General features: G+C 35.9%; 1 protein-coding gene and 1 long non-coding RNA gene across 2 annotated transcripts; both read right to left on the minus strand.

The window, feature by feature from the left end:
• Window positions 1–4,394: 4,394 nt before the first annotated feature.
• NME8 (NME/NM23 family member 8) lies at window positions 4,395–18,562 on the minus strand. The gene is made up of 14 exons (XM_018075455.1): window positions 18,454–18,562; window positions 17,638–17,744; window positions 16,786–16,857; window positions 15,622–15,738; window positions 14,697–14,763; window positions 12,811–12,890; window positions 11,498–11,590; window positions 10,924–11,072; window positions 9,433–9,611; window positions 8,174–8,318; window positions 7,269–7,376; window positions 6,371–6,522; window positions 5,223–5,367; window positions 4,395–4,632 (listed from the first exon to the last, which is right to left on the minus strand). The coding sequence occupies exons 1-14, from the start codon at window positions 18,560–18,562 to the stop codon at window positions 4,410–4,412; spliced, it is 1,746 nt and encodes a 581-aa protein (XP_017930944.1). The 3' UTR covers window positions 4,395–4,409.
• Window positions 18,563–18,602: 40 nt separating this feature from the next.
• On the minus strand, window positions 18,603–21,055 carry LOC108640184. Its single transcript, XR_001920976.1, has 3 exons — window positions 20,952–21,055; window positions 19,734–19,778; window positions 18,603–18,640 (listed from the first exon to the last, which is right to left on the minus strand). It is a non-coding gene; the product is annotated as an uncharacterized LOC108640184 (long non-coding RNA).
• Between the last annotated feature and the right edge of the window lie 533 nt (window positions 21,056–21,588).

Here is a 21,588-nt window from a genome sequence, read left to right on the forward strand (position 1 = left end):
TGCACCCCAGCACTGGAGTCATGAAACCTTCATTTAGTGGAGCGGGCAAATAGTTTGGTGATGGATGAAAGTAATTACTGTACCTACTTAAAGATGATAAATTAACAGGCCAAATCGTTGAAGTGTCAAATGTTTTTTTCTCAGTGTTATAGCTGTCTTCTTACTGAGGGGCTTGGCATTCTTTCCATATAAACCAAAAGTTGCCTGGAACAACAAACATATGCTTCTAGTGCATTTCTTACTACCTCCCACACACATGTGCCTAGTTCAGTAAGAAGTGCCATTCAGTATTTTCACTGAATGTTCTAACCTCAGTTCCAAGAGAATGAAACCTGAAAAAATATTTACTCTAATTGTGAATGATTGGCACCATTTTAGAAGCTCACTGTAAATGCAAATCAAAACTCTTTTATGAAACACATTTTTTAAAAAAAACATAAACCACCCTCCAAGACCTGAATGACCTAGTCACTTCAATTCAGTGTTGCAACTTTTGTCCATTCGGTGCATACAACAGAAATACTTCCTAAGCAAATAAAAAGAAGATTTTCAGTCCAAAATACTCAAACAGCTCTTAAATTATTTTATCCAGAATTGTAACCTATATTCCAAATGAATGGAACCTGAAAAAATATTTACTCCAATTATGCAAAACTGACACATGCTTTTTGGTTGTGCTTAGTAGTTGAATGTAAATGCATATCTGAAAACGTTTCCTCAACCAGATTTTTCTGGTAAACCACATCAGCTCCAATAATTTTGTAAATAAATATAATATGTCAATGTGGGTCAACCAACATTCAAATTTTGTTTCCTTTTATAATAATAAAAAAAGCCATTAACTTGTAAATCATTAATTTCTACAGAGGTACATTACTTCTAATTAGACCTGGTCAAGGCTTTCTGGAAAAACTACACTCAATTGCAACTGCTGACACTATATTCCCTGTAACATCTCTGAAATTAAACAAGAACTTTATTGAAATGTAAAACAGGGTTTCAAATTTGCTTGTTAGATATGCAATAAATTCAGAGGCTTGTTAGATATGCAGTAAATAGTAAATTATTCAATTAATATCAGACTGGCTCCTATTGCGACCAAAAGCTTGTGGATAAACCAGCGTGGCAACGAGCATAAAGAAAAACATATGGAAGGGAGGGCACACTCCTTTTCTCTAGATGAGGATCAAACCCCTAAAGTGACCCTTAAATATGTCAGGCAGTCTATATTCCAGATACAAGGTTAATGGATGCATCAGATCAACCAAAAGATGCCCCAAACAGATCAACACCTTCAGTATTTTGATTCCTTGTGGTTACAGTGTGATGAAAACTTTAATTTGTAGATACTCAGAGCACATCAGTATGTATCTTCTGAACAAGATAATCAGAAAGCTCATCATTTGCTCACAGAGAACTGTGGACAAAGTGAACAGATATTTAGATACTTGCAAGGTCCGGCTTGCCAGTGTAACTCATTCAGCAGTCAGAACAAAGGAAAAGCAGTGCAGCAGTACACAACCACAAGCTGATTGACTCCATCTTCTTGGCAGGGAAAAGAACTTTTTCCCCACATGCCTTATTTTTTATGCTGTAATTCAGTACAAAACCTCACTACAATCAGACACACTTATTCTTCTTAAACAGTATTTTAAGATTTATAACCCCCTCTTGTTTATCATTCTAACTGAAATGGATCTTTAATATAGTCTTTAGTGTCAGATTATGATTTTCTTAAGGTTCCCGAACAAGGAAATATGTGGTCTGTGGTACAAATAAACATGCCCCGTGGTTCCATTTCTCTCCTGCTGGGACAAAATGATTATGCTATCTTTTGTTAGTGTTGGAAGAATTTTAATCACATTTTTGCACCACCTATTTCTATGATGAACCACAAGATATTTTCTAAATAAACAGTCATGAAGGCCACATTCTCTTTTGAACTGGCATTTAGGTATGAGATAAATGGACAGAGTCAGATTTTCTGTAAGATTTGTTGGCAGTGGAATTGTGTAAATTTAATTGCAAGATTTTAATCTTTTAGATTCAATGGAGTTTATGTTGGAATACGCTCCTCCCAACTCTATAAATCAAATGCTTGCCAATCCCATCACAAATGTTCAAATTCTTAAAAATTACATCCATATCAATGTCACAGTAATATAATTTTCAAAAAAGAGTGCATGGTAGTATAAATTATGTGGGCAATAACTTTTAAAGAGATGAAGTTATTTCTTAAAATATTGACAGTATTTTGATTACCATGCTTTTGAGTACATATTTTGATAATTCTACAAAAGACTGCTTCTCAAAGATATAAAAGCTTTGCAAATCTGAATCTCTTCATCATCTGACTGAAACAGTTATTTTTTGATGTTTGGTGATGTATCTGTTAACTTCCTTGTTTCCAAAGCTGCTAAAAGACATTAAGATCAAGGACATATTTGGGAGAAGAAAATGAGCAATAATAAATCAAATGCTCCCACATTTCAATATGGGTTTGGATACTTAGGCAACATGAACAAAAAACTGCCATAAATCTATGCATAATATTTCAATGTAATCTACTGGATTGCTTTAACTAAACACAAGCAGGGCTCATAATTGACACACATAAGTATATGAACCCAAATAAACTAAATCCTTCAGCATCCAAGAGTGAAATGAAGCTGACAAGAATGCTATGTTGATTAGGAGTGATGTAATGGAGGATGAAGGATAATGGTTAAACAAGCTATAACTCAGTATATAAAATTTTGTTACATTTAAATAGGCAGAGGTTAAGCTACAGTATCCCCCTAGCTAACTGAAATTTCTCAGACCAGTGCAATAAATGATTCACAGTATTCAGAACCTGTGTATGAAACCTACCAAACTATTTGATTGTGAACCTCCACCAGATGTGTCATGAACTCTTAATTCGACATAACCACATTTTGCTGTTTTCAGTATTTGTGCTCCTGTGAAAAAATAAACCCATCTAAACTTTCAACATTGTATTTGCCCCGTTGATCGAGAAGCCATTAGCTCCAGGAAAGATCTCAGGAAATGAGCAGAATGATATATCTGAAATTGTCCTACTCAGGCCTTCTGTGAGACCGCTTCTTGGTTTAAAGTACAACATGCCAGCACCACAAAAGACCTTGAGTGCTGAAATAAAGCCAGGAAGAACAGTTTTAATGCATAAAAGAGAAGCCAAAGAACATACAGCAGTCCTGAATTATGCTTCTCAGAAGTCACCTCACTGAGTGGCATATAAATTCTGCACTAATCACAGCTTCCTACAGGCTAGGTAGCCTCAAGCCGAGTTTATGGCAGTAAAGTAGCTGTAGGTGAAAATAGGTCACCAGGAGAATGCTCAGTCCAAATTCTGCAGGAGGAATGTCTGTAATAACAAATGTCCCATCACAACAGAAATATTTGTCAGGAAGCTCTTTAAAACAGCTAATTACAATAGGAAAATATTAAATATTTTAATATTATTAAATACAATAGGAAAAATAAAGAAAGTGTGAGAAAGACTTCATTATTTCTGGACTTTGCACTTATAATCAATGCCATAAGTAAATTGTTTTAATTGAATGCCGCTCTTTAGTATCTCAGCTTTCAACAGACTCAGACAGCAAAAGTGAGAATATATCAGCTGCAGAATAATATTTGTGTTCTTTATGGAGGCCAGCCAAGTTAGGCTGGACAGGATATGAATTCACTAGTTTGGCGAAGAGGCATATATCAAGAATAGCTGTTATGTAAGAGCTGGCTTTATATTTTAGTTCCTTTGATAAATTTGAATTAAGTAAATGGGCTGGAAAGGGCCTTCTGCTTTATTATCCAACCTGCTACAGTAATTGTTAGAAGATATTTAGGGAAAGGATAAATAAACAGTGTAAATGTTTTTCAGGGCCCTGAGGGAACCAACAGGCCTTGATAGCCCAGAGCAGCCTCACCAGGGATGCACACACATACAGTTGGCCAATGAGCCCAGGAGCCCCATTTGGCTCACAGTTAGAACTGTAGGGCTTGACACAATGGATGTGTCATTGATAGTGTTTTAATCACCTTCCTTGACCCTGTTCTTTTTAAAGTAGCTACATACAAAACACCTTAGAATCCTGAAACTATTGGAAAGGCATAAATCTGTTAAAGTGACAAAAAACCCCAAAAACCCCAACAACACTCTACTAAGCATACATAAAGAAATCATTACTAATGTCAAACTTCTAGCAGGCACTACTTGTTACATCAATATGCTTTGCAATATGGAAAAGCTGATAATAAAAAGCTGCCTGATTACAATTGAAGTATGAAGGAAAATATGTGTATTTATATAGTCTTAAGTATAGAATGTTAGGTAGATAAATGCATCTAAGGACATGAACATCAATTTCCAGAGATTGCATCTTAATTGTTTAGTGTGTACCAATCTCTCCAAATGCGAACTCAATGCTTTTCAGTGCATGTTCTCTATTAGATGATCCATGGACAGCATTAGACAAAATATCATGTGCAAACTGAGCTCGAATCGATTGAGGACAGATCTTCTTTGCCTCTTCTGGATCAGCTGGACCCATTAGTTTCCTCCACTCTTCCACAGCATTTTCCTTTGATAAGACCATTATCACTGATGGACCCCTGTAAAATCAGTATAAGAGAGCTCTTTATTCTGAGAAGCAGACTTAGCTTTGGCTTCAGAGGTACCATGAATATTTATGATAAGCATTGCACTATCTGAATTTTGTTAAACTGTTTAAGTATTAATATTTGTTAGTGAGTGTTTTGTTTAAGACAATATTCCATATTTGAAAGCCAAAAAGATTATGATGAGCAGGTATTTAGATCTGGACTTTTTGTCCAAAAATATTCTCACCCAAAAATTTCTGAAGCAAGACAATACATACTGTTTTATCGACAACTATACTAGCAATATTGTGAGAAAGATATTTTGTCCTGCATGGGAAGAACAAGGATTCCATTGGAAAGCAGTTCCTTTTTTGAGAAAAAAATTCCAAAATAATAGTCACTGCACATAAGTTTGGAAAGAATTTTAAATCTTCCTTTTTAAAGTAAGAGCACTCTGTGCTAGAAGCCTCTAAACTTGACAGAAAGAGTGACAGAGTGTAAAATCCTTATACCACTTATGGTGTAGCATGTTTTGTTGACACTGTAAATTCAAAGTGTGATGTCTACTTACATACCTCAGTACTGTAAAAGAAGATACTTACTCAGTCATACAAGACACTAACTGTTCATAAAAGGGTTTTCCTTCATGATCCTTGTAAAACTGTGCAGCCATTTCACGAGTTAAAGCTTCTTCTTTTATCTTTGAGATGCTAAATCCAGCCTCTTTAACTTGTTTCATAATGTCATCTAGGAGAATAACAAACAAGCTCATTTTCGATTGAAATGGTTTAGATGCAAAAAACTCCCAACACACCCAAACTTCAAAAGTTTCAGAAAATACTAGATGTCTTTTTTTAAAAAAGTCACCAGCATCTATTAAAATTCTTGTTACAGTATCAAACACCCATGGACAACATAATAAAGACTTCAACAGTCCTATAAAATGTACAGAAACCATTGTAATCGCATTGTCCATCTTGATGAAGGTGTTAAACCCAGACTGTTATGAACTATACCAATAGCATTCACTGTTCTCACACTGGATAAAACGTGGACTGTAGTTGTTATGCTATATCAAGTACCAGCTGGCCTGCCAGAATCAATCTGGATTGATTGAGGGGAAGAAAGACTCACAAAAGCCAATGATGAATTAGCATTAGAAAGACTATTGAATTTTATTTTAAATAGAATAGAAAAGAATAATGTTCAGAAGAGGCTCTGGATATAGGATTTTTTAAAAGTGGCTTCAAAAATCTTTAAGACAAGATTCCAAATCGTACATGGAGCTCTTTTTACTTTTTACTTTGATGTTTCCTCCGTATTCCCCTTTTCTAATGGCAAGTTAAACCAAGAATAGGAATGAATCTAACTGAGCAATGACCCCTTTTGAGTCAGTAGAAATACCTGTCTGAAGTAAGTAACATAACTTTGGAAAGTCTCTCTCCTTTGACTTAAAAGGATGCTAGGCAGCTAGCCTTTCAACAGTTTAACTTATCTAAGAACTCTCTTTCTCCAATTCACCATTATTCTTGTGAAGAAAGACCTATAGGCAGCTTAAGCAAAGGAACTTTCACATTTGAGATCTCGACCTGAATCATGCAAGCCCTGTAAAATTATTTCTCTGCACAGAAAATACATTTCAGAGAGTCAAAAGAATGCATTTGATGTGATTTACTGCAGCGTACGGTGCTAATATTTTGTAGAAATGTCTGCATCAGTAGACATAGCCCATACTTTCTAAATGACTTACCTTTATGAGTCTTAACAGCCTCAGGTTTGATTAACGCAAAAGTTTGTTCCTGAGGGAAGAAAAACTCTAATTCCTTCTGAGCGTCATCAGGTGTAGAACTGCCGTGCAGCTGATTAATAGGTACGTTGTCGACTGCATATTGTGCACGCAAACTAGGAGTCATTAAAAGAGTGAAGTTACTTAAAGGAATAGCTATGAATTGAGCAATGAATTATAATTAGCTTTGAGTGAATGAATATAAATATATACATTATTTAATTATATTATATTATTATATATTGTAATATATAAATTAGTGTTGATCTGACAATCTGAAATCTGAACGCCTTCCCCCCAACTCTCATCTTGTTATATTTCCAAGAAATACCAATTCTTTCTTAATGAGACAGCACTTCTATCAGCAACAGGTAAGATGATACCACAGCACTTTCTTAGAACAATATGATAAATAGGTAGAACTAAGATGTCCGTCTATAAAATGTGTAGGACAAACTTAAGTCAGAAATAAAATACTCTACTGATGCAAAACTTTCATTAAGCCAAGAGAAAAATCATTTGTTCCAAAAAATAATGGTATTTCAAGAAAAAAAAACACTATAAAGAATAGGTTTTACCAACATTTTTTCTCTGATTCAAGAGATCCCCTTTCACTTCAATACCCTTTTTTAAACTCAACTTTTTATTATTCTTACCATCCATTATTTCTCAAAAGATGCCATAGTTTCTATGTGTAATACAGTCCTACTTCCAAGAAAAGCTTAACAAATTGCAGAAATGCATATCAGTTTCCAGATGATGGCACTATAGTTACACCAGCTGGAATGTTGTATTCATTGAGATGAGAAATATGAAAGTAAATTGGAAGCTGTGAATGATGTTTTACTATTGTGGCTTATACCTGTCTGGATTTTCTTTGCAAGCCTCTTCAAGGGTCTTTGGGCCCAGTAAACTTCTCCAGTGTGATACAGCGTTTTCACGTGTTAGAGCCAATACAAGAGTTGGACCACTTTAAAATGGGAAAACTAACATTAAAAAAAAATTAAACTCCCAGTACTTTTCAAAGTAATTTGATTACATATAGTCCAGGCTAGGAAAATGAGCCCTAGTATTAGAGGACTTTAAAACTGATCTCTGTTTAAACAACTACAGTCTGATAAAACCTTACGAGGCTTAAACATGAATTTAAATTGCAAAGGAACTGAGTTTTATCACAACAGCAAGATGCAGAAACACTGCTCATGCCCCAGCCATATCCTAACTTCATATGAATGGAATATCCAGACATGATTCATTTCTCCTCCCCAAGGTATCCAACACACAACCTGGTTAAAGATTTCAGAGCTCGCCTCTAGACAACCTAAATGCAGCCTTTCAGAGCAGAGCTAAACTGGTTTCACCCAAACCAATGGACTTGGCTGCTGACTTTGACATCATATATATGAAGTTATGGAGTAGCTGGCAATTTTTGAAAGCCTCATTTTTTTTATTTATTTGTTATACCTGGGAATTATCTCATTATCTGCAGTTATCTGATCCTGTTTTGACTTTTACTAAACCTTTACATACATGTCTATCTTATAGCCATGTATTATCCAGGAAGTGTTCAAGGGCAATTTGGATGGGACTCTGAGAAACCTGGTCTAGTAGAAGGTGTCCCTGCTCATGGCAGGAGGTTGGAGCTAGATAACTTTAAAGGTCCTTTCCAACCTGAGCCATTTTCTGATTCTGTGATTCTACAATTATTAATTGTGAAAATTTCAGTCTTATCTGTAGATCCACATGCTCATTTTTCATTCAATATACCTGGTCATTTGCTCTAGAAGGACTGGGAAGTAGTCTTCATTTACATGCTCACTGTAAAATGTACGCACTTGTTCTTCAGATAGGATTATTTCTTTCTGCATTGCTATTTTGAAGCCATCGTCCTTTATCCTTTGTATGATAGAATCTGTTAAATATATTGAAATAATGATAAAGGGCCATCCATGCATTACTTCGCACACTTGCAGAGAAATGACACGGACTTTTCAATGATAATGTTACATTTTTACAGGTGAATTAATTTCCTAACTAAAGAACAGAAAACTAATATAAAGCAAATGTTATTGCGCTCCAGGAATTGCCCGAACACTCAGAAAGCTGATCCTCATCTTCTTAAGGTTTTCTCTTACTTCCGAAACCTCATTAGGAATTACTGACTGAGGAATATGATATACATTACTATGACCAAAAGAAGGTCTAAGGAACTTGAATAGGTGAATGTTTATTTAACTAAGCCTTACAAGACCACATGGGTAAGTAAGCAGTATTTGGCACAAGTCAAAATAACTCTGTAATTACCTACAGACGATGTAATTACCTGCAGAACTGCTGCTCTAAGCAACATACTAGACAACCATCAAGAATATAAATACCCAAGGAAAGATCAAAATTGTAGTCTTTCAGATCCTGTGTATAGGTTATTTCAAGTACAGAGATTCTCAAGTTAGAAATAAGTGTTATCTGAAATCTAGGAAGAAATGCAAATATATGATTGAAAAGTAAACTTGTTTGGATGAAGGTTCATGTTAATGGGGTAGATTTTTTTATTTAATCTGTAAAAATGTTTTCTGTTTAGACCTGCCCTTGAGCAACACCACATTATGCAACATAGAATAACTTAGATTGGATCTTTTTCACCTTGCCATTGATTTATCTTGGAGCTGCCATTCAAGAATATCAGCTACTTTATTATGGTGGGAAATATGGTCCCCTCTACAACATTTGAAAATACTAGCTTATTTGAGATGTCTTCTACAAATATTCCATTCAAATATACAATCTACAGACTTTCTTGAAAAATCAGCCAAGGGAACAAAATAGCATTGACATTTACATCCTCAATATATGAAAAACATTAACCATATAACTTCATTCCAGACAAAAATTTCTGTTGGCCTAATTCTGGGGAGACAATATAACCTAAAAACATTTCATTAATCGAGTTAAAATTTTTAATTCAAAATTCAAAATATGAGACTATTTATATACCCTAGATACAAAATACAGTTATTAACACTTACCTCGTCTTTCCTTTAAGAGAGTAGGTCTAATTATGGCCAAAGTCTTTTCAGCTTGTTGTTCCGTTTGATGTATATGAAAATTTGGGAAAAAGAAGCCAAGTTGTCTGCTGGCATCTTCGATACTGTCTTGCACGTCACATAGATTTACTAGACTCTCAGCTTCCACGAGTGCTAGCCCACTAATGAAACATGAAGTAATACAGTTTTTAAGTCACTGCATGCGTAGTGTTAATAAGCTGGCTTCTTGAAGTTGTATTTGTATGTTAAAATTTAGTGAAACATAAGAATAGAATGCAAAACTAAGCTTTCATTAAATTCAGATTCATGAGCAAAATAATGTTTCTGAGAAGACAATTACTAATTTTCTCAAAAACTGCCTCATGTGCCTCAAGTGCTCTGAAAGAGAAATCTCAGTCACATAGCTTTAGTAATTTCCCTCTAGCTTATTCAAGAAAGTCCCTCTGTTTCATGAGAAAGAATTACTACTGGCAAGGATACAGTGTATAATAAATGATCAATAAAAGGCTTGTGCTTTATTTGTGTACAGCATGATCATAAAAATGATAGCAATACAGAATTGTCTGTAACAGATACTTCTCATTGTTACTTACCTGTATGTCTAAGGTTTAAATAGCTATGTAAATAAAGTCCCTCTTGGCCACTTACATAAAATGCAGTATTCCTCAGTTGTACTAAATTAATGCAGAAAGAGATACAGCAGTCATCAACAAAAATATCAATCATTATGATAAATTATTTCTTGGACAAAGTATTTAAGTTCCTGTTACTTTAAGTAAGTCTCTTGTCTAAATGTAAAACTTGATTTGATATTTGAATTTTTGTGAACACTCTGTTGTCTGAAGCCGTGTATACAACTATCATCCTCTTTCTCTACAAACTCTCGGTACAGAAGAAAAACAGACATTTCAAGATACCATGGTTGTGAACAATTAATCCTTACAATGTTTTATGTGTCATGGAGCAGAGTGGGGACACAAACCCCGGTACCCTACCCCTTCTCTGATGGCTTTTGCAATGTTCACAGGGAGAACAACATGCCTTAGGTGTCCCCTGGTCTCCTCTGAGCCACATATACAGCTTCCCAGGATACAAAGGAGTGAACATGGGCAGAAGTGCAACCTTCAGTCGGCAGTGCTGGCAGTCACTTGGTCTGGGTGAATGAATATGAAGTAGAATTGCATGGACTACATCATTTTTGAAGTGTAGCATTGCTCCCACTGGTCTGAGAATCCATTCAAGGCTAGTTCAAAGAGATCGAAGACATTTTCTTGTCATCTTTAACTAGGAAGTATGGAGTTTCTGAAATTGCATCTCTAGTGGTGGTCCTGTGAAGGACCAGGTGAAGAACTCTGCCTACTCCCTGAACCCTTCGCACACGGGCACATCTGCATCTGAAGAACATGCCTTGATTTGTGGTGTGCTCTGGACACTGTAACTGAATCACATATACACATTTTCACTGTTAGTTACCTCTCTGACTCAGACGTATCAGACATACTGTCATGTGTTTCATGTAGTTCTTTCCAGTGAGGAATGGCAGCAGTGTCTTTTTTTTTAGTGAATACCAAAACGTGGCATGGTCCACTCATCATGAATTGAACAAATTCTTCAAAGTCAGGCTAAAAAACATAATTTTCCATCATGAATTGCAGGAACTCTGAGTTTATAGTCAGAAATGAGACAATCATCCTTTCAAAGTAACTCATAAATTCCTATTCAAAACTGGTATTCACATACATTAGTCAGAACCCGGTTAGATTGTTTGTGAAGTTTTTTCATCAATCATTTGAGACAACATTATCAGATGTCTAAAACAAAATTAATTGAGATAAAGGAAGTCCTGGAACTACTTTAAGCAAGTACTATGTTGTTACAGGTTAAAATGTGAATAACAAGAGTGAAGAAAATTTTTTGTGAACTAAATCTACATTAATTCAGTTTTTTGACATACTAAAAAATTACAGTACAGAGATTTGCAACCACATCTAGTTACAGTGATATGTTTTACCCTCTCCTTTCATTTAAGTTTTTAGTTTGCTTTTACCTGGTCTTTATTCCGGGCATAGAACACTCTGATTTGCTCTTCAGTTAGCACTTTCTCCTCTGCTGCTTTAATGGTAAATCCTGCATCTTTAATCTGCAATTATTCAGTTATTACTCAGTGGCATTTGAAAATGGGTATATACAAAATGTATGTTATTGTAAATCTAAAGATTGATTTTGAAAGTTATCTTAAGTTTAAAATTCCCTGAAATTCAAAATATATTGCTGTTGTATTCAAAATATAATGGCTATCTTTGCCTAAACTGAACTTCCAGCCTTTCAAAGCACTTCACTAAATTCAGCATTACAATACTCATAAATTAATGTTTTTGAAAATTATAGTGCAGTTCAATGTATGGAGTACATTCATTCAGTAGTTAATAATCCCTTTTATTTCACACCGAATAAACTCTTTTTGTCCATTGTGACTGGTTAATATGCAAATACTTCTAAAAATTTTATTATAAACTCTGTTATAATCAAGGTAGTCATGTAGATGTGCACTTGTGATCAATTTGTATCAGGCTAAACTACTTGGCTTCAGAAAGAGCAAATAAAGAAAAATTAAATCTAGCTCTTTTAAGCTACATTACTGCACTAAATTCAAGTATATGTAAGTGATATATGCTTATATGACCTGTGTCAAATTCATAGTCCACTGGTATGAGGTTTATACCATATACTGATATTTTAATAACAAAGGCATTGTCCAGCCCCAATACTGATCATATGCTAATATTAATCTGCTTACTGGCACTCTGCTCTTTAAAAGCCCCTATGATGCTGCAGAGTGTTTCCAGACTGCCTCGACAAGACTGACTGTGGAAACAGCATAGGTGCACACCTCATAAGCCAAGTAACAGCTCTTCAGCCCCAGCTAAATAATTTTCAAGCACTGCCTGTTTTCTGGGGGGTATTTTGGATTTTTTCTGACCTTATTTTCTGGCTACAGTAGAGTAATTGCAGAAACAAACTATATAGCACTCTGATTTCCTTTCATTCAAAGGTCACTTTTTAAAATTTGTATGAGTTTATCTTAATATGCAGTGTTATAAGGCATTTTTTTGGTAACAGAATCAGTGTGAGTCAATATTTTGCCTCATCTACTGGCATAAAATATTAAAATAATAGTATAAATTTGAATACCATATTATTTCAGGTCAAAATTATTGTCCTTTTATCATCCTTACCAGAGAAACATTAACAGATCTTGTTCTAAAGCCTGGGCATAAATTAGGATCTACTTAGTCTTACATCTTGCTACTATGCCTCTTAAACAAATAGGATGAATTAATATTTTAAAATTCTGTCTACCTTTTTTTTAATTTCTTCTACACGTCCCTCTAGGACGTCATTAGGTTTTATAATTCCAACAGAATATCTGAGTATTTCTTCTTCTAGAAAAGGGAAAAAAGAGTAATATGTTAATTAATACATTCATCAAAATAAATACACAACAAAATGCTTCATTACTTACAAGGGGGTTTCTCTAAATAATTCTCCCTTTTAATATTGAGATGGCCAAACAGTGTTTCCAAAAATTGACTCCAGCACTTAAAGCATGTCTTGGAGTGCAGGGCCACCCTTGGCTATCCCTGGAATTCATATTCCTGATGAACCACATTTTTGTGGGGTTAATATTGGGGAGAAATGGTTCACATGCAGGTAGCTATGGTGAAAAAATTTCAGCTTAAGATGGACGCTTTGTCTAGGGAGTTCTGTATGTACAAGAGTAGAAATGTGAAAGGAATTACTATTACTAAGGAAATTCACTAAGTGAAAATCTGTACAAATATTGGAGATTCCCCGTAAAATATACAATTCTTGTCATAGAATATGTTTGATTCCTTGGCATTGTGAATGCTGAAGTAATTTGCAATTAATAAGTGTTGGTCACACATTCTTGCTAGTACAATCTAATGTTTAAAATAAGGTGTTCCTTGCTGTAACAGTACAGACAGACTGTTGCAACATCCATAGCATACAGATCCTTGAAAATGATCAGAAGGGAATATACACTGCATCATCTTTGCAGAACCTTAAACATTAGAATGTACCTCAATCCCATTCTGAACACTGTAGAAGAACTTAATGATAGTGCTAATGGAAATAGCAGCTAATGGAAACTGCTACTTGTTTCCAGTACTAGAAAACACTTATAGGCACATGCATGTGTTAATGAAAATGTTACCCCAATATAATATGTTAATATATTACAGTTTCTGAGAGATCCCCTGACTTGAAGCTGAACCTGAGCTGAAAGCTCTGTTCTCTGATTTTGTATCACATTTAGGTTTTGTGGATTAGTGTGAAGCTTGTAGATACTTGCTAAATGATAATACTGTACTCCTAGGTCTCTCAGGGTTTATGAGGAAGAATATTGGCTAAAGCTAAGATCAGGGATATGTCACTTGAACCATACAATAAAGAAGGCATGAAGAGGAAGGAGAAGGGACACATCTCAATCCACGTCTGTAATCTAATGCCTTCTCACAGGAAAAAAAAAACACAACCAAGATCAAGAAAGAGATGAGGGAGGGGTTTATTCCAGCTCAACATTGAAGAATGGCATTCTGTGCATATATGAAGGTGTAGGAACATTCAGTAGCCACAGATAACAATTAAACTAGAAAAGATTTAGGTCTCAGCTCATGAGAAGCCTGAGATAAATCACAGACAGGGGACTTGCAAACAGGATGGTGCTTTTTTTTCATTTGTTTTGGAAGCTTATCATGCTATACTGTGGATTTTTGCTCTTACATAAGTCTGCTCTTAAATCTAGTCTGGTGAAAGAGTTAATTGAAATAATTTGAGATACAAGGCATGCCATTGCTTCAAAGATTAACTCTTTCAATCCTCTCACGTTAACCCCATCATAGTATTCCACCTCAACAAAAGTACATAGCCAACACAGGGACTGTGTAGAAGTGACTTTCAGGCCCTAATTTTACATGGAAAAGTTCCCTGGCACGTATCACTTCTATCTAAAGTCTGAAGGTTCCCAGTGGGAGGGTGAAAATATCAATGATGACAGTCCAATGTATTAATTCCTTACTGAAAAAAGTTGAATCATAGTGTCTCATATTATTAACTCAACCAAAGGAAGGTCTATTAGTGCTTGACACAGACAATTCTTAATCAAAAGACATTTGTTCTCTTTCTTCCTCTTAACATTTCTAAAATAAATCAAATATATTTACCGTCCTCTGCAGTCTCCTCAATAGTCTCTTCTGATGATTCTTCTTCTAGAAAAACAAGTTCAACTACCTAAGGTAATTACAAATAGAGCAAAAGTACGCCACCATTAAAAGGTAAAGTCACCAAACACAGCTGTCAGATCTTTACAACACTTCTATCTTAATTTAAGAATGGATTTTCTACTGTGGAAAACAAGCAAGTCTAAGAAAGACCTTAGGTCAGTCTGATTTTCCTTGAGCTGGAGTTTGTTAAGAGTCTCTTTTTACTGTAAGTGGAGTTTTTTGATCTTTTTCACTCAAAACAAGCAATGAGACATAACTCTTTCTCATGTCTGTTTCATATGATGCAGTTACTAGTTATATATTAAAAATATTCATCCCTGAAAGAAAAAAAGATTACTGAAACCTCTATGTGCTAGTGACATTTTGTCCATTTCTCAATTTCTTGCATTAATAGGCTAATCTGTAAATTTCTTAAGTTTTTAAGCCATAATGGATATTTGTTTTTTTCTGGAGAGAATATCCAGCAAGGGAGGATTAATTCTGCTATTACTATAAATTCCGACTGTAGAGTTGTTTGCAGTGTAGGCTATTGAAGTCAGACTAAGCTGTCCTTATGTCCTCATGTCATCTGGAAGTCAGGAGTGAAAGGTGATGGAATAAACTTGTTGAAAGTCCTTTGGCTTTTGTAGCAAACTGGATTCTTTAAGTACAGAGCAGTCCCCACAGTTTTGAACAACCCGATCTAGTGAAAGTGTCACCGCCTGTGATCTTAAGGAGTCTCTTGGAACGCAGATAATTTTATGAAATTTCTGCAAAAAAAGCCTGTCACATATATCACTTTACTGTTAAGACAGAAATACAAAAAATTAAACATTACTTAAAACACTATCACACAAATATATGTAAGTATCTGGTTTGTGAGTACCTCGGTGCGTTCCTTCTCTCCAGCTGCAATTTGCCTCTCTTCTTCCACTAGATCTGTTACTTTCTTAATTATAAGAGGAGCATTTACACCTCTCACTATATCAATAATTTTACCATTCTGTAAAAGAGAAAATAACACTTACAGTGAGTTTTCATCTCTTAGTTTACACATTTACTTCAGCTTTTGAAACGTTATATCTTGTTAATTTTTCCAGCTACAGGACTACTTCTTATGCCCATGAAGGAATACCAAAGCTACTATTGTCTCTATTAGTTCAGAATTAACCTGCTTTTAATTCCCTACTTCTTTCTCTACCTAATTTTCCACGGTTTTTTTCAAGGCTCACCATTAACAGTACAGTTGGAAGCAAATGCAAATATGGATTCTACTTGCTTGTAATTTGTATAACATGGAGTTTTCTGTCTTCTTTTTTTTTTTTTTTTGCATTAGATTCCAGAGCGTGTTCTACCATGTTTAGGTGTGCAATAATGAAGCTAACTAGTGGAGACCAAAGATACTACTAACTTCTCTAGGCAGCATTCAGATTCAGACCTGAAAGTGTCCTGAAAGTATCGTTGTTTGTGGTCCCTAGTTATGGGAATTCAAATCCTGACACCCTAAAGTGAAAAAAACCCACCACTTCCTAAGTGAGCAGTATTCCATGGTGGTATCCTAGGACAACAGTCTATCTGTGTCCATCAGTGAGAAATCATAAATATATGATTAATTGCTGCAGTTCTGCAAGTGTTACAAACACATTTTTATTTGTTATCTTAAAAACTTTATAGCAACAGGAATTGTAAATTCTATTTCCCTGATGGAAAATGTGCATAAAATAATCATCTCCAGTGTAACCACATGTAGGCACTTTATGTGATGCAAACCTGGAAAACTTACATGGATTTCTCACTAAGTAACTACCAAAACAGTGTCTTCCATAGCTCTTCTGTGGCTGTATGTGCAACAACCACAACAAAAATGTGCTCAAGAGCCACCAGATTTGGGAATGGGAGACAGCTCAAGTAAACAATATCTGATGGTTCCATTCTACATACTGTAAAATGTAAAGAGAGAATTTATACTTCTTCACATCTATTTTAAAATCTTGAAAAGTTAAGGCAAAAGTAGGCAGCACATTAAAAGAAACTGATGTGATGTACTTACAACACAAAAAAGAAACACAGGTTCACAGTTTTTTCGAAATGGTTTCAGAGTTTCAATGCTGTCAGCCTCTGCCTGAAGTCAGACAAAAAAGATTATTTGCTTACAAAAGTGTGTATGCATATATATATATATATATACATACAGATAGATAGATATGTGTAAACCTTTTTGCCCCCCAAAAAAACCCCATTCCTACATGCTTTGGTGTTACAAACTCAAACTGCAGTCCTAAATACAAGTAACAGTCCTTATGGTGATGAAGAAAGAACTGTTTTGGTAACATGGGATTGTCTTCTCAATATTACAGCAATCAATCATGGAATAATGTCTTCTCTTGATACTATTTTCTCATGTAGGTTATAATAACATACATAAAGGAAGAAGTATATATATACTACTAGTGTAAATAGGTATTTTTACTACTATAGTTCAGTGATAATTTATTTTTATTTTCCCCCTTTTTTGTTCTCTTAAAAATGAAATACAAGGGAATATTTGAGATAAAAAATGCAACAGTTTTTCAGGGACACAAGAATTTTAAATGTGATAATCCATAATATAAAACTAAAAATCATATAGGTTGGCTTTTGAATATTTCTGCAATCTCATCAAGAAAAACAAAAGTTTTGGGATATCATCTTCATTTTATTATAACTTCTTACATATTTATTCCATTTTTAATCTACTTCTAGACAAAGTCATATGAGGAGACCTGCAGAAGAAGAGGCAAGCAGGCCAAAATTATGACAACTCATCATAAAGACAGTAAAATGAAAGCTCTGTATATGCAGATAAGAAGATATATTTAAATTAAAATGTTAATAAAGTCCCACACAAAATTTGCATCCTTACCACTGCAAAATGTAACACATTGTCTTCACTAAAATCATTCTTCAGTTTTCTCAATACATTCATCACAGCTTTGCAAGGACCACACCAAGCTTGATACACATCTATTACTAAAATGTAATAGTTTGGAATTACAAACAGTTGACTTGTGGAACTTATGAGACACATTTATGTTTAGATTGCAACAGCACTGGGGAGGCATTTTTGTGTATCTTTAAGTCCTCTTCAAGTCAATGAATGCATCATGAATAAGTCAAGGTACTCAGTGGATACATTAGGGTTTCCTCTTTTATTTCAATTACTTTTGACATAGAAAACTTACTTTTGAGACTATTTGAGATTATTAATTTGAACAACATCTTTTGTCTCACATTCCTTTTCCTTTTAATTGCTCTTTTTATTTTCTCACTGTTGCTTTTCATTCTTATCTAGGTCTTTTTTCTGCAAGACTTTTACCTCCCTGACCTGTGCAGATCATTTCTTTCCCATTACTAACCCTCTGTAGATATGATCCTATTACATATTTGTTCCTCCTACCCAAATACAATTCCTAGGAGACATTGGTTAATTTAGTCTGTGCAAAATTTTAGGGAAAAACTTCCATGAAAGTTTCCAACCCCCTATCATAGACAATACCATACTGGAAATGATTCTTTGATATACATTTATAAATATATATTCATAGAACCTTTCTTTAAAAGATAATAGGGCACTAGTCATCTTGGTTCATTATGAGTATCTATTAAAGGTGATATATAAGTATGAAAAACTGTACATATTTCCATGAGAGACTAAACAGAAAATAGCAACTGTTAGTACCTACTATACCATTCGTCTGCAGCATTTCATCCCACTGGTCTTGATTGGTTATTATGATCTGAAATAAAATTAACTGATATTTTAGCATCTTAAAATGGAGAAAGAACATATCTTCCTTTCTCAAATAGTTTAAGCAATTAAGATTTATACCTGGAGTGGGACTTCTTTCTTCTTGCTTGCCATTTCCCTGTAATTATGGGAAACATTAAAATATGAAGCACATTTAACAGTTTTTTAAAAAACTGTGTGACGTGCAGAACTGATTTATATGGTTTTCAGAACATCACTGCCTTCTGATTCCCCTAGAATTAACTCAACTGAAGCTCCTACAGCAATGGCAGTTAATACCCCAGGTGGGAATTCTGTGGAGCAATATACAACTTGTTTGCCAAGAACAAGAAACAGAACAAAATTTACTTTCTTAATTTCCTAGGGTGTTCAAAACTTTTGGCCTCAACAGTTTTCAAGCTTATAATTCTTTAGAGTAGCTACAGGGACCTTGATGGGATGACAGCTGCTGTAACACTGGACCATTTCAGAAAAATATTGATTAAAGAGCTTCCACTCTGATAACATCAAATCAACCCTCCTGTCTGCTGGGATACATGGAAAGCAATGACATACTTGTGCCCCATAACTAATCTCCCAAACTAAATCCTGATACATTCATTATTCTGTCATTAATAAACAATGTCCATCTTTTTTCTTTTCTTTTTTTTTTTTTTTTTTCAGTAGATAATTAACTGTGAACTGGGCAGGACAACAATTTCAGTTAAGATACATATGTGGATTAAGTTTGACTTCTGTTTCCAAATGAAGCTTGACTGAACAATAAATGTTATCACTGCATCAGGAGCCTGAGTTTCCCAAGTTCTTGGTTAAGATGGGGGGCTTCATCTTGGGTAAAATGAAAGTGCCACCATGAATGTGACCTCCACTGGCACTGTTATCTGACAAGTCAACAAGCAAATATGTCCAGAGTTTGAACTATCCTGATATTCCCATCAAAGCTGTTCCCTTCAGATCACAGACTGAGGCATAGTGGTCAATGTGAGAACTCTAATCTAAACACTGATCTAAAAATATTTTTAAGAAATAAACTTTAAAGGCAGGCTTTCTTCAAATCCCTTAACCCGGGTAGTGAGACAGAGCATGGCATTAATTTCTGTCTTTTAAAGACTGAGGAGATGATACTACTGTTGAATCTAGAGGAAACTAACAGATGGAAATATGGCATATTAGTAGGAAATCTTTAGCAAAAGAACATGTCTTTGTGTTACCTTCTGTCACTGAGCAATGACAATCAAAGTGTTGCAAGGCTAGATCTGCAAAACATAAACCACACATGTGATAATGGCCTATACATCCCAATGGTCCTACACACGCTCCCCAACTAAAAATATGCAGTCATACAGGCTCAGGTGACAAACAAAAGCACTGCAGAACAGACACTTGCTGTTGTATGCAAATATAGAGATACACATTAGTATGGAATAGTAGCTGTGTGAGACGGACATGTGAAGATACACATGACATCTATACTTTTAAATATAATTTTCACATACCATTCTCTCAGTAATGCAGTCAGTATTATACTGATAAAATCTGAACAGGCCAGCATATTTTCTCCATTATCTATGTTATGGACAAGATGCTTCTCTAGCCTTGATACAAGGCATTTTGCTATCCGTACTTCATCATGGATATGCAAATGCTACACCTCTGACTACACATTTTACAACCAAGACTGCTTCCTTGAACTAGTCAGATATAAAAACAGACCTGGGTGCACATCCGGATGCAGTGTCAAACTGCACAGTCTTTGCAGACAGACATTCTATATCTCAGTACAAACTCTCATTGACATATATACATAGAAGATGTACATGTGAAGATACTCAAGAGCTTGTGAGATTTTAACATGCACCTGTGTGTAAATACATGCATACAGACATATAGTTCCCTGTGCATAAGTTCTTGTGTATGACAGTGGATCCTTGTGTGTTCCTAGATAGCAGTCTGATGGACCATCTGCTCCCTACCCTTGAATTCTATGAAACTGAATTAAATACAAGAAATCATGGATGGAAAACACTCACTGAGGTACACTGCAGCTTGCACATGCATGCCTGTATGCTTTCACAAGTGCATGCAGAGACTCATCCTTCTGCAGGCACCCAAACATGCCAACACACACCTCCACTACACATGTGGACACACATCCGTGCAGGCCCTCTCCACGAGCAGGCCTGGGTGAGCCCTGGGTGAACCCGCATGCATGCAGGTATAAGACCCCTTCCTGCATGCACACACACACACACAGAGAAACATATATAAGTGAGAAAACGCACAGGCACACACCAGTTCAGGGGCGACAGTATCTACTCAGGGTGCCGTACATAACCTGGAGGAGCGCCCAGGTGCTCGTGCACCCAGTGGTTTGACACGCACTCTCCATGACAAGCACACCATCGCACATCGGCTTGGGTGCCACTCACCCCTGAGGTGGGTGCCCACCCAGGAGCAGACAGGCAGCGCCAGCCCCCTGCCCACCTGCCCACCTTGTCCCTGCCTTGGAGCAGCCGCTCACCTGGGGACTCTCCCGCAGCTGCACAACTGTCACCCCCCAACGGCTCTAACAGCCTCTCCTGTCCTTTAGCCTGCCCCAGCCACCCTCTCTGCTCAATCTCCAAGGGTTATTTTTCCCCCACCACCTTATTTTGTGAGTCTGCCGCTGACAGGGCACAAGGAGCTGAGCTGCAGGCGTGCAGAGAGAGAAATGAGGAGGGAGTTGGGGAGTGCAGGGGTCGGAGGAAGAGTCACCATTTCCTTCAGTGTTTCTCCTCTGTTTCTTTTACCCTAGGCAGAGTCCAAACTTACCCTTTTAAAGTAAGAAAATCAGTCTTGGCACCTAATTAGCAATCTGCCTTCACTCTGTGTTACTTGCAAATTATGAGATAATGAGGACTAAAAGGGGAAATTTTTTTGTGGATGTCATGATGACCAAAGGAGGGTCTTGAAAGCCAAACAGTGGTGACTGCTAATGCTCACACACTATCATTGCAGGTCTGTGACCACACCAGTTCAGAACAGAGTTATCGTTTTTCAGATGCATGCTTACATCTCAGCAGGCCC

This window comes from Manacus vitellinus, unplaced genomic scaffold, assembly GCF_001715985.3.
Source record: "Manacus vitellinus isolate BGI_N305 unplaced genomic scaffold, ASM171598v3 scaffold_3_pilon, whole genome shotgun sequence".
Classification (NCBI taxonomy): Eukaryota; Metazoa; Chordata; class Aves; order Passeriformes; family Pipridae; genus Manacus; species Manacus vitellinus.